The sequence below is a fragment of the Coregonus clupeaformis genome, chromosome 11 (assembly GCF_020615455.1).
Source record: "Coregonus clupeaformis isolate EN_2021a chromosome 11, ASM2061545v1, whole genome shotgun sequence".
Lineage (NCBI taxonomy): Eukaryota > Metazoa > Chordata > Actinopteri > Salmoniformes > Salmonidae > Coregonus > Coregonus clupeaformis.
The window spans coordinates 46095545-46110097 of NC_059202.1; the positions used below are offsets into that span (position 1 = coordinate 46095545).

Consider the following 14553-nt stretch of genomic DNA (forward strand, 5'->3'; position numbering starts at 1 on the left):
AGGTGATAGTTCAGTCTTTGGTGCTAATCTGTCATTACCAACAACTGTACAGGAAAGTTGCAAGGAAAAACGCTACAATTTGAAATTCAATGGATAGCTCCAATAACAGGGTAATAAGTGGTGGTACATGCTTTTGATTTCCGCTTGGTGGAGGGAAACTCACTGTTCAAGGCTCTCTTTACCTAATTTCCCTTTAGTACAATAAATTAGTAGCATGGCTTCAGTACCTAGATGTACCCCTGGTTTACCTGTGCCTAGGGACATTGGGTAGCTTCCTGCCTTGGTGGAGGAATGTCCTTTGTTCTAGATGAGTAGGTAGGTATAAGTGGGTGGGGGTGGTATCTGAGAGAGGACCATTTTACAATCACATAAGATGTGTGTGTGTGTTTTGAAAGTTCTCTCAATGTGTGCAGAGTGAGATGCTGTCAACATGATCCTTCTGCTCCAAATAATCTGTCACATTTGAGATAAGCCCACAGGTAGGCCTAATGATTTAACTCTTATGGAATTGGTAGTTAAACATATATTACAAGTTGATGAGCACTTGGACCTTGGTGGTTTTTACTTTATTGACTTAAATTGAATTATCGAATAGGGGGAGGTCTAGTTACACCCTGTGCGCATGCTTGAGGAGTTAGCTCAGTCTTGTGGCAAGTTGAGTAGAGCAGTGCGGTAGCGCGACAAGAAAAAGGGTGGGGCGCAAACCACTACTATAAGGAACCACACACAGTCCCACTGAGAGTACTCGCAACAGAAGAGAAGAGGTGGAAATACCAACACAAATGTTGATATTTCAAATTGCGACCATGCTATGTAAGTTTTTTATTTACATTTTTTACATATATATATATTTTTAAATTCTGTAGAACGCATGGCCAACATTGAGTCAACTGAAAGAACATAACCTTGCAAGTAATTAATAAAATACTGTATATTCCCATAGGGACATTAGTTCTTATAAGGTTTGAATAGTAAACGTTTCATAATTTGATTCATGTTACTTTGAAGTAGTTTGGCTTTTTGTTTTACTGTGAACCATCTTGTTCTTGTTATAAACTCAGCACGAGTCAATTAAAGAACTTAGGCATGCGACATTAATATAGCCTAAATCAAAGGCTCATAGGCTTGTGTTTAAAAAAACAACCTGCCCTGAATAAATTCCGTTCTTTAAATCTGCATCCTCTTTGCCTAGCCGCAGGGGCGTGCGTCCTTGCCCAGGTAGGCATACCCGAGTTCAGCGATGTATGCACTGAGGGGAGCTGCTACCCGGCTACGGGAGACCTTCTCATTGGCAGAGCCCACCAACTCTCCACCAACTCCACATGCGGCCTTCACCGGCCCGAACAGTTCTGTATCGTCAGTCATTTACAGGTAAATGCGCCTGGCACAATAAATACCGCATTTGAACTAGGCCCAATATGTTATTATAGGCCTATAGTCTTCATTAACTCTAGGCTTTTAATCATACTAATATTGTTATGACAAGTTGGCCACTGTAAAAACCTAATACAATAAGACTCACGGTGGTGCTGTTATCAAAAGGCTCCGTTATTGTTACAGTGGCACCAGTGCGTTAAAGTTAGCCTGGCTAGTAGCTACCGATATTCGTCATAAGCAAGCTCTCTGATTTGTGGTGTCTCCCATTCATGCCTGTAGTAGCGAGGGAGAAAGTGCCTGGAGAAGTGGGTATAGTCTAACTTCCGAGAAGGCCCTGTGAAAAATTAGATGAGAAACAGTGGCCTACTATTTAAAATAACAAATTATTCTGTCAACTGAGTCAAATTCACAGGTTTCAGATGCATTGTATTAGGTTATCGCTCTCAGTCTCACTTTTGAATAGAAAAACAACAACATTGGATGTTCTAAGTCCACTGCAATGCTTAAACCACATCAGGGGACCACTTTTGAGATCTGAGAAAAATCAAATAATAAAAAAAAATGGTTTAGTTAACCTTTAATTCAAGTGTGCAGGCACCTAGCACTGTTGTTTGGTTTGCTTGTTTCTGTAGTGCAAGAGATGGAGTTTGCTAAACAAATGGCCACTGGATTGATGCAAATAATCATGATATCATTCTGCCAGGTAGTCATAGGCTACTTTGTAGCTAGTTAACATTTAATTGAGAAGATTTTTGACAAAGCCTTTCCATCTACCAGAAGATGGTTAGGTCTATCATTATCATCGCTATATTTTTCCTGTTCGTTGATTGTTTGAAACATGGACATTTTAGTTCATATTATGAGGCATTTCTTACCTTGCTTCAAAGTAGCGTAGCCAAGATCCCACCATAGAAACATCATATGCACTCTCCTATTCTATTGGTTTTCAAATCAACTTTCTTTCATTGTCTAGCAGCTAAAGGCATTATCCTAGTCATATTAGCAACCCATTATAGTTGTTGTATCTTTAGATCTCTCCTCTTCCTAAATTTCTAACGGATATTTCCATCTCTGTCCATGGAACCGCTCGCATGTGCAGTATGCATTTTAGAACAATGTTTTCCCACAAATTGCATTTTGGAACATTCACATGTAGGCCTACCGCCGTGTGCACTTTACTGAAAACATAATAGTTTATCACCATGTTAAGCTAAACATTCTGATCTGTTCCATCAGCCTATCAATTAATATGGCATATACCTCCACTACACTACTTTGATATGCATCGTGGGGATTAAGAAGTGAGTATACTCAATGCCAACTGCGTATACCATACACTACACCACTGGAGATAAGCAATACATAGATAGGATACATATTAAGCGTTCTTGGAATTGCTAATCCGGGGGAGTTTACTCTTGTGAATGGGAAAGATAGTTTTGACAGCCTACCTTTTGAAAATTAGTGATGAGAGTAAAATAGTGCTACATTAATTGTCTTGCCTGCCTGGAGGGGGAATTAGTCTGGGCTACCAATTAAAAAAGAAACAAAGTGCAAAAAGGCACAAAATAGGCTTGTGGTTAACTCATAATTAAACATTACCCACTGGGCACACCACGTCATTTCAGTGTGGACATTTGGGTAATATTTGTTTTAGACGTTGATCAATGAGATTTCAACCTTTGTTCACCCACTCAAAAAGACAGCCAAAAGTTTGTTGAATTCCCAAAGTGTTATCACTATGCTTTCAACAATCTAAAAGCACAACCAAATTCCAATGGAAAAACAATGTCTGATCTTTGGTTTAGTTGTCATCTAAATGTGTTCTCACTGCGATTTCAAACTTTTAAAAGCACAACAAAGTTCAAATGGGAATGCAATGTCAGATATTTGGTATTTACAGTCCATTCGGAAAGTATTCAGACCCCTTCACTTTTTCCACATTTAGTTACGTTACGGCCTTATTCTAAAATTGATTAAATTGTTTTTTTCCTCATCAATCTACACACAATACCCCATAATGCCTCGAGTCTTCTTGGGTATGACGCTCCAGAGATGTTCGATCGGGTTCAAGTCCGGGCTCTGGCTGGACACTCAAGGACATTCGGAGACTTGTTCCGAAGCCACTCCTGCGTTGTCTTGGCTGTGTGCTTAGGGTCGTTGTCCTGTTGGAAGGTGAACTAACGCCCCAGTCTGAGGTCCCGAGCGCTCTGGAGCAGGTTTACATTGAGGATCTCTCTGTACTTTTCTCCGTTCATCTTTCCCTCAATCCTGACTAGTCTCCCAGTCCCTGCCGCTGAAAAACATCCCCACAGCATGTTACTGCCACCACCATGCTTCACTGGCACCACTGTAGGGATGGTGCCAGGTTTCTTCCAGACGTGACGCTTGGAATTCAGGCCAAAGTGTTCAATCTTGGTTTCATCAGACCAGAGAATCTTGTTTCTCATGGTCTGAGAGTCCTTTAGGTGCCTTTTGGCAAACTTCAAGCGTGCTGTCATGTGGTTTTTCATGAGGAGTGGCTTCCGTCTGGCCATTCTACCATAAAGGCCGGATTGGTGGAGTGCTGCAGAGATGGTTGTCCTTCTGGAAGATTTGCCCATCTCCACAGAAGAACCATCAGGTTCTTGGTCACCGCCCTGACCAAGGCCTCTCTCCCCTGATTGCTCAGTTTTGCCGGGCGGCCAGCTCTAGGAAGAGTCTTGGTGGTTCCAAACTTCTTCCATTTAAGAATGATGGAGGCCACTGTGTTCTTGGGGACCTTCAATGCTGCAGATATTTTTTGGTAGAGCTCCGACACAATCCTGTCTCGGAGCTCTACGGACAATTCCTTCGACCTCATGGCTTGGTTTTTACTCTGACATGCACTGTAAACTGTGGGACCTTATATAGAGAGGTGTGTGCCTTTCCGAATCATGTCCAATCAATTGAATTTACCACAGGTGGACTCCAATCGAGTTGTAGAAACATCTCAAGGATGATCAATGGAAACAGGATGCACCTGAGTTCAATTTCGAGTCTCATAGCAAAGGGTCTGAATACTTATGTTTTTATTTTTAATACATTTGCATACATTTCTAAAAACCTGTTTTCACTTTGTCATTATGGGGTATTGGGTGTAGATTGATGAGGACATTTAGAATAAGGCTGTAACGTAACAAAATGTAGAAAAAGTGAAGGGGTCTGAATACTTTCCGAATGGACTGTGTGCAACAACTTAATGTGTTATCACTGTGCTTTATCCAATAGCACAACCAAATGACCTGGATTGCAGTTGAGATTACATTAAAAGTACATAGTGCAAGTTATCAGGGCTGTTCGAGATTCTGCGCATACTAATATAGCAATTGTGAAGATCTCAACAGACCTGCGACCTTTGCATGCTATCTTGAACATGCACACTTTATATGATTACATAAGACATTTACAGTAACCTCAAAATGTGGCCATGGATGTGTTACTTATTTTAAGGTTGAATAAATACTGTTATATTAGTTTGTAAGATAGCCTTAACATTAGGCTATTTACTGTATTACAAAAGTAATATTGAATTGTGTTTGGTTGAAAACGCAACCAAATATCAACATTTAAAGGAGAGGAATCCAATGCTTGAATAGTTTCATCTGAGCCACTGGCTTATATTCATTAACTTAGATCTTTGGTTGAGATGAAGACATGAATCCAACATATCAATTATTAATTTGTAGACAAACTGGAATTAAAGCCAAACTGGAATTAAAGTCAGTGGCACCGATAGAGCTGCCCAAGCAAAAGATAGCCTACATGTCCTTCAAATGTTGATATTTGGTTGCGCTGACAACCAAACACAATTCAATATCCAGTTTGTCTACAAATGTATAATTGATATGTTGAATGAATAGGACCAAATCAAACCTTAAATGCACTTTTAAATAAAGTTTGATTTGATTTAGTCCTATTCTTTAACTTAGATTTTTGGTTGCGATGGAAACATGAATCCAACATATTAATTATTAACTTGAAGATTACATTTTAAATCAATCAAAGCTTGAAACCCGAGGCCTATATGTATTGTCAATTTTTATTTGAACTCCTGGGTTTAATTGAAACAATAGCTGTTGATGACATTGCAAATCCCTTGTCTGTTGGGGGTGGAATATATCAATTGTATATATTCCAAATATCCCTTTTGCTTTTATTTTCAATACTTCCTTTCAGATATGTTTTTTTTTAAAACTCCTGCTTTCTCAATGTGAGCGTAGGAGTGGGAGAGATGTTTGGGATTCGGGAAGGATTGGTTTGGGAGGCTTAAATAATATCATTGATGATATACTGTATGACATATAAAGTTTGGTTACATTTCATTTGCTCTGTTAAACCTACCCTTTGGAATGACTTTGATAGCAACAGTGAATCTATTTAGTATTAAGAGATCTTTCAAAAATCATTCTCACGCTATCACGTTGGTTGTAGTCAGTGACAAATCCCAAAGCTAAGCAGGGCTGGGCTTGGTTAAAACCCTGGATGGGAGACCAAATGGATAGCTGTAGATAGATCAACTCTCCAGTAGGAGGTGCTGTACAGCCTATAGTATTTTTTTTCTGATAGTGGATATAGCATTGAAGATCTGAAATTGTTTTAAAGGTACAGATTCCACATATTTTATACAAGTATTGTCTATGTTGAAAATTGGTTACCATGATGGCATAATCCTGTGGTTGAAATTTCACCTTCAATGTATTTTCCACGTAGATTCCATGTCACAATACAAATTACATTGAAACAATGTTGATTCAACTAGTTTGTGCCCAGTGGGTAATTACAGCATCACACATTAAATTATAACATTGTTTCATTTTCTCAGTAAGAAAAGCTCCCCTATTTATTTAATGGAGAATTAAAATGCTCTTGCCGTGGTCAATTTGGCATTCAGATTTTATAATAATCACTGTAAGGTTTACAGTCAATCCCTTGTCTGTTGGGGGTGGAATATATAAATTGTATATATTCCAAATATCCCTTTTGCTTTTATTTTCAATACTTCCTTTCAGATATGTTTTTTTTAAACTCCTGCTTTCTCAATGTGAGCGTAGGAGTGGGAGAGATGTTTGGGATTTGGGAAGGATTGGTTTGGGAGTCACACAACCCTCTGAGTTGTCTAGACCACTTCCTGGCTCAGTCACACAACCACACTAGAAGCATTATTGAGGTTCCGACCAACAAAATAGTTTTGAAAGTGGCTGTGCCAGCAGCTTGGACGCATGGGGGCTCATTGTAGCTTACTGACACAGACATTCCACGGCTAGAGATATCTAAACTCTCAAACACCCGTCTTTGTAGTCAAAGCTCTTGGACACTTGAGAAGCCACCATCAAAGACTTTTGTTCTCCCTTACATAAAAAGACAGACCATACCTTGTTTGAGAAATCATCCTATTTTATCAGCTTTGTAGATTAAACCCGCATCGGTCTGTATTGTATCCTCCTATATCCAATGTACTACTTGTGAATACTTTCATAATGTGTTGAGCATCTATTTAAAGTATGGTATGTCCTGAGCATGCAAAAGTTTTAAGATTGAAATCTAATGTAATAAAATGTATTTAATTTATGTCACCAATAAAGCAGAGAGACCAGATTGTGATCCAACTGGGTCCTAGAGAGGGTGGTGGTTACATTTCTTATCTATATGTACTGTAATTTTAAATTCTAGTGTGTGGCTGTGGGCACACTGTTTCATGGTCTGGATGTATAGAAGGTTTAGAATATTGTAAAGTTGTTTATTTTGAAGGGAAGTGGTGAAAAGACGCTGGAAAGAAATTCAGATGGTGCTGAATTTGAACCCTTAAGCATGTGTACACATTCACAAGCACACACACACACACAACCACCACACAATGTGTGTCTTCTGAACATCTGGTGGCCAAATGAAGCCTACACTGTCAGCAGCCTCAGATAAGCATTCGCTGATGAGACCAGGGCAAGATAGGCTACTAATTTTAAAGTAGTTAAGGGCCTATTTGGCGCAATCACTAATTTCAGCATCTATATCTACTCTTGATAAAATAACCCATTTTCATTCACTTCTGTATGAATGGGCTTTTCAAAGATGTTCCTTATCTGTCCCCCTGATTGGGAGAAATCTGCTTGGTATCCCAAGAATCACACTGACATTTTCATCTTTCTCTCTTTCTCCCAATCCCCACGGTCTCTTCAGGATGAGAAGAAATGCTTTTTGTGTGACTCCACCGACGTCTACGTCAAAAGCATGGTGGACACCACCACCGGCCACCGGGTGGAGAACGTCGTGACCACATTCGCCCCCAACCGCTTGAAAACCTGGTGGCAGTCAGAGAATGGTGAGTTCTCGTGGGGAAAAAAGGTGGAGGGCTAGTAAGCAGGGGAGTTCAATTAAAGGTGACTCTCTCCCACTCCCGCATCTTGGCATATTTTCACCCTCCAATCCCTTAGCTAACCCCTTTAATCAATGTGAGGGAAGACTTCAAAGAGAAAGCAGTAATGGCTGACTTAGATTATGACTTTGTAATAACAGGATGAACCCATTGGGAATGATTACCTAGGTGGCCGTTGGATGACACCCCGTGTACACCATGTAATGGATGTTAATAAGGCAGTTCTCACTTCTTACTAGGCTTGGGCGGTATACCGTATATATACATTACAGTTGAAACTATATTAGTTTTTCAACACATTTCAATATTTGTAGCTACCTTTGAAGTAAATACCTGCAGTCAACTTGTGCAATACATTAGGAGATAAAGCAGATCGCGTTGATCATTTCATTATGAAGCTTACCGTAGTTCCCCAGAACAGTTGAGCCAGTCACGTGTTTGTTTGTGAATAGCACAACGGGTGAGTCCAGCGGACGGGTTGTGATTTATATTGAAAGTCAACAGTGTTTAATCAGGGGCATGCAAGAATAGTTTTCCTTCACAGACAATACACTAGTGCAACACATTAGGCAGAAAATATCATAATTATCATCATATGACTTGCTAGTTATCTAAGTTAGTGGCTGAATTAATAAGGTGACGGGGCATCATATAGTTTGAGCTTTCTGCCGTGTTTGAGAAGTCAAAGCCCTTTGGATGAGTTATCTGTACAGCTGGCACTGCTGTCTTGATTCCCTTGTGTTATTTCTCCTCTCCGTTCTCGGCTCGTCTGCCTGAGCAGAGCAGGCAGGCCCTTTGCCCTAGTGACTCCAGACATAGTTGTCACACTCTGGCTCTGGGGACTTTATATGTTGAGTCAGGGTGTGTAGATTCCGTGTGTTTATGTGCTGTGTTTTGAGTGTCTAGTTGTTCTATGTCTAGGTTGGCCTGAGTGACTCCCAATCAGAGGCAACGAATGTCAGCTGTTTGCTGGTTGTCTCTGATTGGGAGCCATATTTAAACTGTCGGTTTTCCTTTGTGTTTTGTGGGTTCTTGTTTCAAGTTGGTTGTGTTATACCGTGTACTGTCACGTTTCCGTCTTTTGTTGTTTTGTTCGCGTTTCGCTCAATAAATGAGTATGTTTGCCTGCAACGCTGCGCCTTGGTCCTCATCTTTGGTAGACGACCGTGACAGAAGAACCCACCAAAACTGGACCAAGCAGCGAGTCGAGGAGCCATCGCCAGGGAGATCCCTAGCAGATCTCCGTGGCAGCCTCGACTGGGTCAAGCCGAGGGAGGAGCAGAGAGAGTGGACGTGGGAACAATGGAGGAAGAGCCTCGACTGGGTCAAGCCCATTGAGGAGCTGAATAGCGGGAGTTGGAAGCAGAGGAGTGAGAGTTGGGCGAGAAATATAGAGGCCTGGCCCACGGGGAGGAGAGAACCCCAGAAAATTTTTAGGGGGGGGCTCACGACGTGGACGACGGGGCAGCAAGAGGCCGCAATGGAGGCGGTCCAGCGGGTGTACAGAGGAGGCCGCCAGGTTAAGGGGGCCACTGGTCACAGAGGAGAGGGAAAATGTGGAGGCACGGCGAGAGGTACTGGGGTGTGTTACCAGTCCGGTCCGGCCCGTTCCTGATCCCTGCGTAGAGCCAGTGGTGTGTGTCCCCAGTACGGTCCGGCCTGTTCCTGTTCCTCGCATCGAGCCTGTGGTGCGTGTCGTCAGCCCGGCCCGGCCTGTTCCTGCTCCCCGCACCGAGCCTATGGTGCGCTTCGTCAGCCCTGTCCGGCCTGTTCCTGCTCCCCGCACAAAGTCTGTGGTGCGTTTCGCCAGCCCAGTCCGGCCCATTCCTGCTCCCCGCACCAAGTCTGTGGTGCGTTTCGTCAGCCCTGTCCGGCCCGCTCCTGCGCTCCACACCAGGCCAGTGGTGTGCGTCGTCAGTCCGGTGAGGCCCGTTCCGGCTCCACGCATCAAGCCTGGGGTGCGCATCGCCAGCCAGGTCCGGTCCGTTCCTGCCTCACGCGCCAAGCCAGGGGTGCGCGTCGTCAGTCCGGTGCCTGATCAGGTACTGGTCAGCTGCTCCACAACGGAGCTTAAGCAATCCGCTCCGTCGATGTCCAGTCCTGATCCAGTCAGCGGGTCAGACCGGACCAGGGGCGCTACGGGAGGATTATGGAGGGGTGGTGGTCAAGCCCGAGCCGGAGCCGCCTCCGAGGAGGAATGCCCACCCAGCCCTCCCCTGTTTGGGGTTTTGTTGAGGCGCGGTCGCAGTCCGCGCCTTTGGGGGGTACTGTCACACTCTGGCTCTGGGGACTTTATATGTTGAGTCAGGGTGTGTAGATTCCGTGTGTTTATGTGCTGTGTTTTGAGTGTCTAGTTGTTCTATGTCTAGGTTGGCCTGAGTGACTCCCAATCAGAGGCAACGAGTGTCAGCTGTTTGCTGGTTGTCTCTGATTGGGAGCCATATTTAAACTGTCGGTTTTCCTTTGTGTTTTGTGGGTTCTTGTTTCAAGTTGGTTGTGTTATACCGTGTACTGTCACGTTTCCGTCTTTTGTTGTTTTGTTCGCGTTTCGCTCAATAAATGAGTATGTTTGCCTGCAACGCTGCGCCTTGGTCCTCATCTTTGGTAGACGACCGTGACAATAGTGTTTTCACATGCTGCTCCAGAGCCAGTACTGTTCTTCCTTCAGACAAGAATGCATCAAAACTTTGTTCATTTGCACAATGTCTCTCGTTCACATTCGCTTGTAAAGGTCCAAACTCACCAACAATTACATTTGGTAGCTCTTACCTATATATGTGTAACTTTATGAGCTGGATTGCCTGTCCTTGCAGTTTGTTTATTTTCGTTTGCGCTCGTTAGCATATTTAGCTAGCAGCCTCCATGGAAATGTGCTATTACTTGAGGCTAATTTTGTTAGCATTCTGGTAATAGACGATCAATGGGCTTTTTTACGTTTTTTGGCTCCGCCTTGTGTACTAAACTGGTAATATCATAAATCCCGGGATGTGAGAAGGACAGTATGACGAAATGAAAATCTGGATACCCTACTTCTTACCATGTCATATGTGAGCATAATTACTTTTCAGTTTTGAAGCATTGTTAAAGTTCCAATGCAGAAGTTTTTATCAAAATATCAAATCATTTCTGGGTAACAATTAAGTATCTTACTGTGATTGTTTTCAAATAAAATAGTCAAAAAGTAACAAAAATAGCTTCTTATCAAAGCTCAAATTTTCCTCATTGGAAAGCATTGAAGAGAATTTGAATTTGAATTTTTGTGTACTTCCTGAATTGACTGGAATTGAAATTAAATTGACCCCAACCTTGGTCACCAGGCAGGCCAAAACTCCATCCCACCAAAACAGGCTGAAATTACAGGCAGTCTTTTCAAACAGCTCTTACATTAAAAGGACATTAACATCATTTAACAATTTCACAGTATTATTCCAACCTCATAGTATGGAAATATATATAAAACACAGGAAAAACATGTTTTTGCCTGCACTTGGCTTTTAATGATTACTCAGAGGCCATGAGCATTGAAATCATCCACACCTTAAAGGGGCTTTGCATTCAAAAACGTGATTTCCCTATATTTGATATATATTTCCACACTATAAGGTTGTAATAATAGAGTGAAAATTCTGATAATACCAGGCGGTATAAGTTAATAGACCAATAACAAAGAGAGTTTCAAACCTCTCTGAAAATAACAGCTAGTTTTCAGGTTACATATCCCTCCCATTAGGCTCCTCCAATTAGGTCCCTCACTCAGATCACTGCAATACAGTTCTAGCAAAATTCTTGCTTGAGAAATTGCTTTTTGCTAAGAAGCATTTTTTAAAAACTTTTTGACCATTTTAATTGAAAACAATCACAGTAAGGTAATTGCTACCCAGAAATGATTTGATAGTGAAATAAAAACGGCTGCATTGGACCTTTTTAAATAAGAATGTTGCTATCCCAAATACATCTTGCCTTGAAAGAGTTAACTCCCAAAAAGTGCTGCAAGAATGTTGGATCCAGAAAGTCTTCTGATAGGAGTTTGGGAATGTTTGGCTGAGGAAAAGCGGTGGGAATATTTATCCGGAAGAGCAGGAAAGAGGTTTATACTCACCAGTGGAGCGGCCAACTCCACCGATGGGCCTTGGTAAAGAGGCAGGGAATTTTCATTCATAATCCAGACATTACCGTACTAGATCCACTCCAACACTGGCCATATAGGCCCCAGACCAAAGCACAACCCTCTTACGTACATAAGCACAGATGAGGTTTTCCCTAAATTCTACAATATAAGATGGTGCAATATAAGATGGTACAAAAACGTAGTTAGAAAATGCATTATTAGTTCTTAGTTTCCCAATGTTGTTGTACTGCATACATTACTTATAGTCTGTTGATAAGTTTGAACATTGTTCGAACAAGTGGGGGCTTGTTCTTGCTCTTATCAATCTTTTTGTTAAACAATAAACAAAGCCACTTAACATTAGTGTTACCAAAGAAATAGGGACATTTGAAACAGTGAAGTTGTTATTTGCTGCTCAACTGCCTAGCGGTTATGCGTAAAACCCACAGTGTCATTTTGTGGCAAAGAAGATGGATGTCAGGAATCAGAAGGGCAGCCAAGAGATTTATATCATAGAATGGAACCAACCATGATTAGACTACGGAGGGAGAGGTGAAGAGTTAATGCAAGTGTTCTGGTCTAGAGGAAGCACTGGGAAGAGTGGATAAGTGTTGTGTAGTGTTAACCATTCCAGATTTGGATATGCTTGGCTCAAGTGGAACCCTGTAAACTCATTTTTTTGTTTCTCTCTCTCCTTCCTCTCTCTATCCATTTCACCCTCTCTGACTTCATCACTTTGTGCAATTCTATCCTTCACTTGCCTTTTGACCCATTCTCTTCCCTGGCCCCTCTATCTCTCCCTCCCTCCTCTATCTCTCCCTCCTCTATCTCTCCCTCCCTCCCCTTTTCCATTTTTGGCCACCTCTTTTTTTTATTTTCCTCTCGGTCTCCTTTTCCTCCTTCTCTCCCCAGGTCTTGAGAAAGTGACCATCCAGCTGAACTTGGAGGCGGAGTTTCATTTCACCCACCTCATCATGACCTTCAAGGTAACCAATGGAGATGCCGGGTCAGAGGGCTCGCTGTGGGGGAGCGTGGGTAGTGTGTAAGGGGATGCTGGCTGGCCTGTCTACTCTGCAGATTAGCACAAGGCTTGGCCTGGGAGGTCTCCCACACACATATATCCCCCAGCTGTGTGTGAGCCTGAGGAATGTGGAACAGACCGCCCACCCGTCTGGGGTTGTTCGTTCCACACAGATCTAGCCTGTATCACTTTACTCACAATTGCAGCTCATTTAGGCTGTGTAACAGCACTTTTGTAAGAGCGCCAATATTGAACTCAACTGTGTCATCAATCCTGTGTGACAAATACAGCTGAAATACAAATGTGAGATCAAGTTCCAGTTATGAATAAATGTATTGTAACAGACATTCCCAATGGGTAGCAGCTTAGGAAGGATGTAAAGGAACATGCCAGAATCTGCCGCTGTTATCCATAGATCTTTCAACATAAACATGTTCACATAGTATGACTCAACTTTCATTGTAGTTATGGTATAATAGTATCTCATTTTATTAGATAAGTTCACACCTGTATATCTCGCCTGGCACTCACGTCATCTTTGATTACAGCGGATGATGTTAGTTTAGAAAAAGTTGGTAATTTTCCAGATGTACTCCTGTTCAAATTGCTGGTAGTAACCTCAGTGTGAAGGTATATCATCAAGGTGCATAAGTATGGTTTCTTCTCCACGACAGACCTTCCGGCCTGCTGCAATGGTGATCGAGCGCTCGGCTGACTTTGGGAAGAACTGGCAGGTGTACCGCTACTTTGCATACGACTGTGAGGCGGCATTCCCTGCGATATCCCCAGGGCCCATGCAGAAAGTGGATGACATCATCTGCGATTCACATTACTCCGACATCGAACCATCGACAGAGGGAGAGGTGTGTGTTCTGAATTACTGGGTTTTGAGAGAGTCTAAATTCTTTCAATGTTAGGTTTATACACTAAGTTTACAAAACATTAAGAACACCTGCTCTTTCCATGACATAGACTGACCAGGTGAATCCAGGTGAAAGCGGCAGGTTGCCTAGCGGTTAAGAGCGTTGGGCCAGTAACTGAAACGTCTCTGGTTTGAGTCCCTGAGCCGACTAGGTTAAAACTCTGGCTGTGCCCTTGAGCAAGGCACTTAGCCCTAATTGCTTCTGTAAATCGCTCTGGATAGGAGCGTCTGCTAAATGACTAAAATGTAAATGTTATTCATGTCACTTATTAGATCCACTTCAATCAGTGTAGATGAAGGGGAGGAGACAGGTTAAAGAATGATTTTTAAGTGGCTTTGAACGGGCTATGGTCGTAGGTGCCAGGCGCACCGGTTTATGTCAAGAACTGCAACGCTTCTGGATTTTTCCCGTGTGTATCACGAATGGTCCACCACCCAAAGGACATCCAACCAACTTGACACAACTGTGGGAAGCATCGGAGTCAACATGGGCCAGCATCCCTGTGAAATGCTTTCGACACCTTGTAGAGTCCATGCCCTGACGAATTGAGGCTGTTCTGAGGGGGTTGGGGTGCAACTCAATAATAGGAAGCTGTTCTTAATGTTTTGTACACTCAGTGTATGTTAAGTAATTAATTGTAGCTAAGTAATAACTAATCACATACAGTGCCTTCGAAAAGTATTCAGAACCCTTGACTTTTTCCACATTTTGTTACATTACAGCCTTATTCTAA

At 42.4% G+C, this 14553-nt stretch overlaps 1 protein-coding gene across 2 annotated transcripts in view; it reads left to right on the top strand.

Moving 5' to 3' along the window:
• The first annotated feature begins 686 nt into the window (after positions 1-686).
• The window catches only part of LOC121576900 (laminin subunit beta-1-like), a 51175-nt gene continuing 37308 nt past the window's right edge, over positions 687-14553 (top strand). The window contains exons 1-5 of one of the 2 annotated variants that reach the window (XM_041890456.2): positions 687-813; positions 1193-1371; positions 7573-7714; positions 12789-12862; positions 13572-13760. In XM_041890456.2, coding sequence (XP_041746390.2) covers positions 783-813; positions 1193-1371; positions 7573-7714; positions 12789-12862; positions 13572-13760 — 615 coding nt within the window. In that variant the 5' untranslated portion in view covers positions 687-782. The remainder of the gene's footprint in view (positions 814-1192; positions 1372-7572; positions 7715-12788; positions 12863-13571; positions 13761-14553) is intronic. The other variant, XM_045223570.1, reaches the window with a different exon arrangement.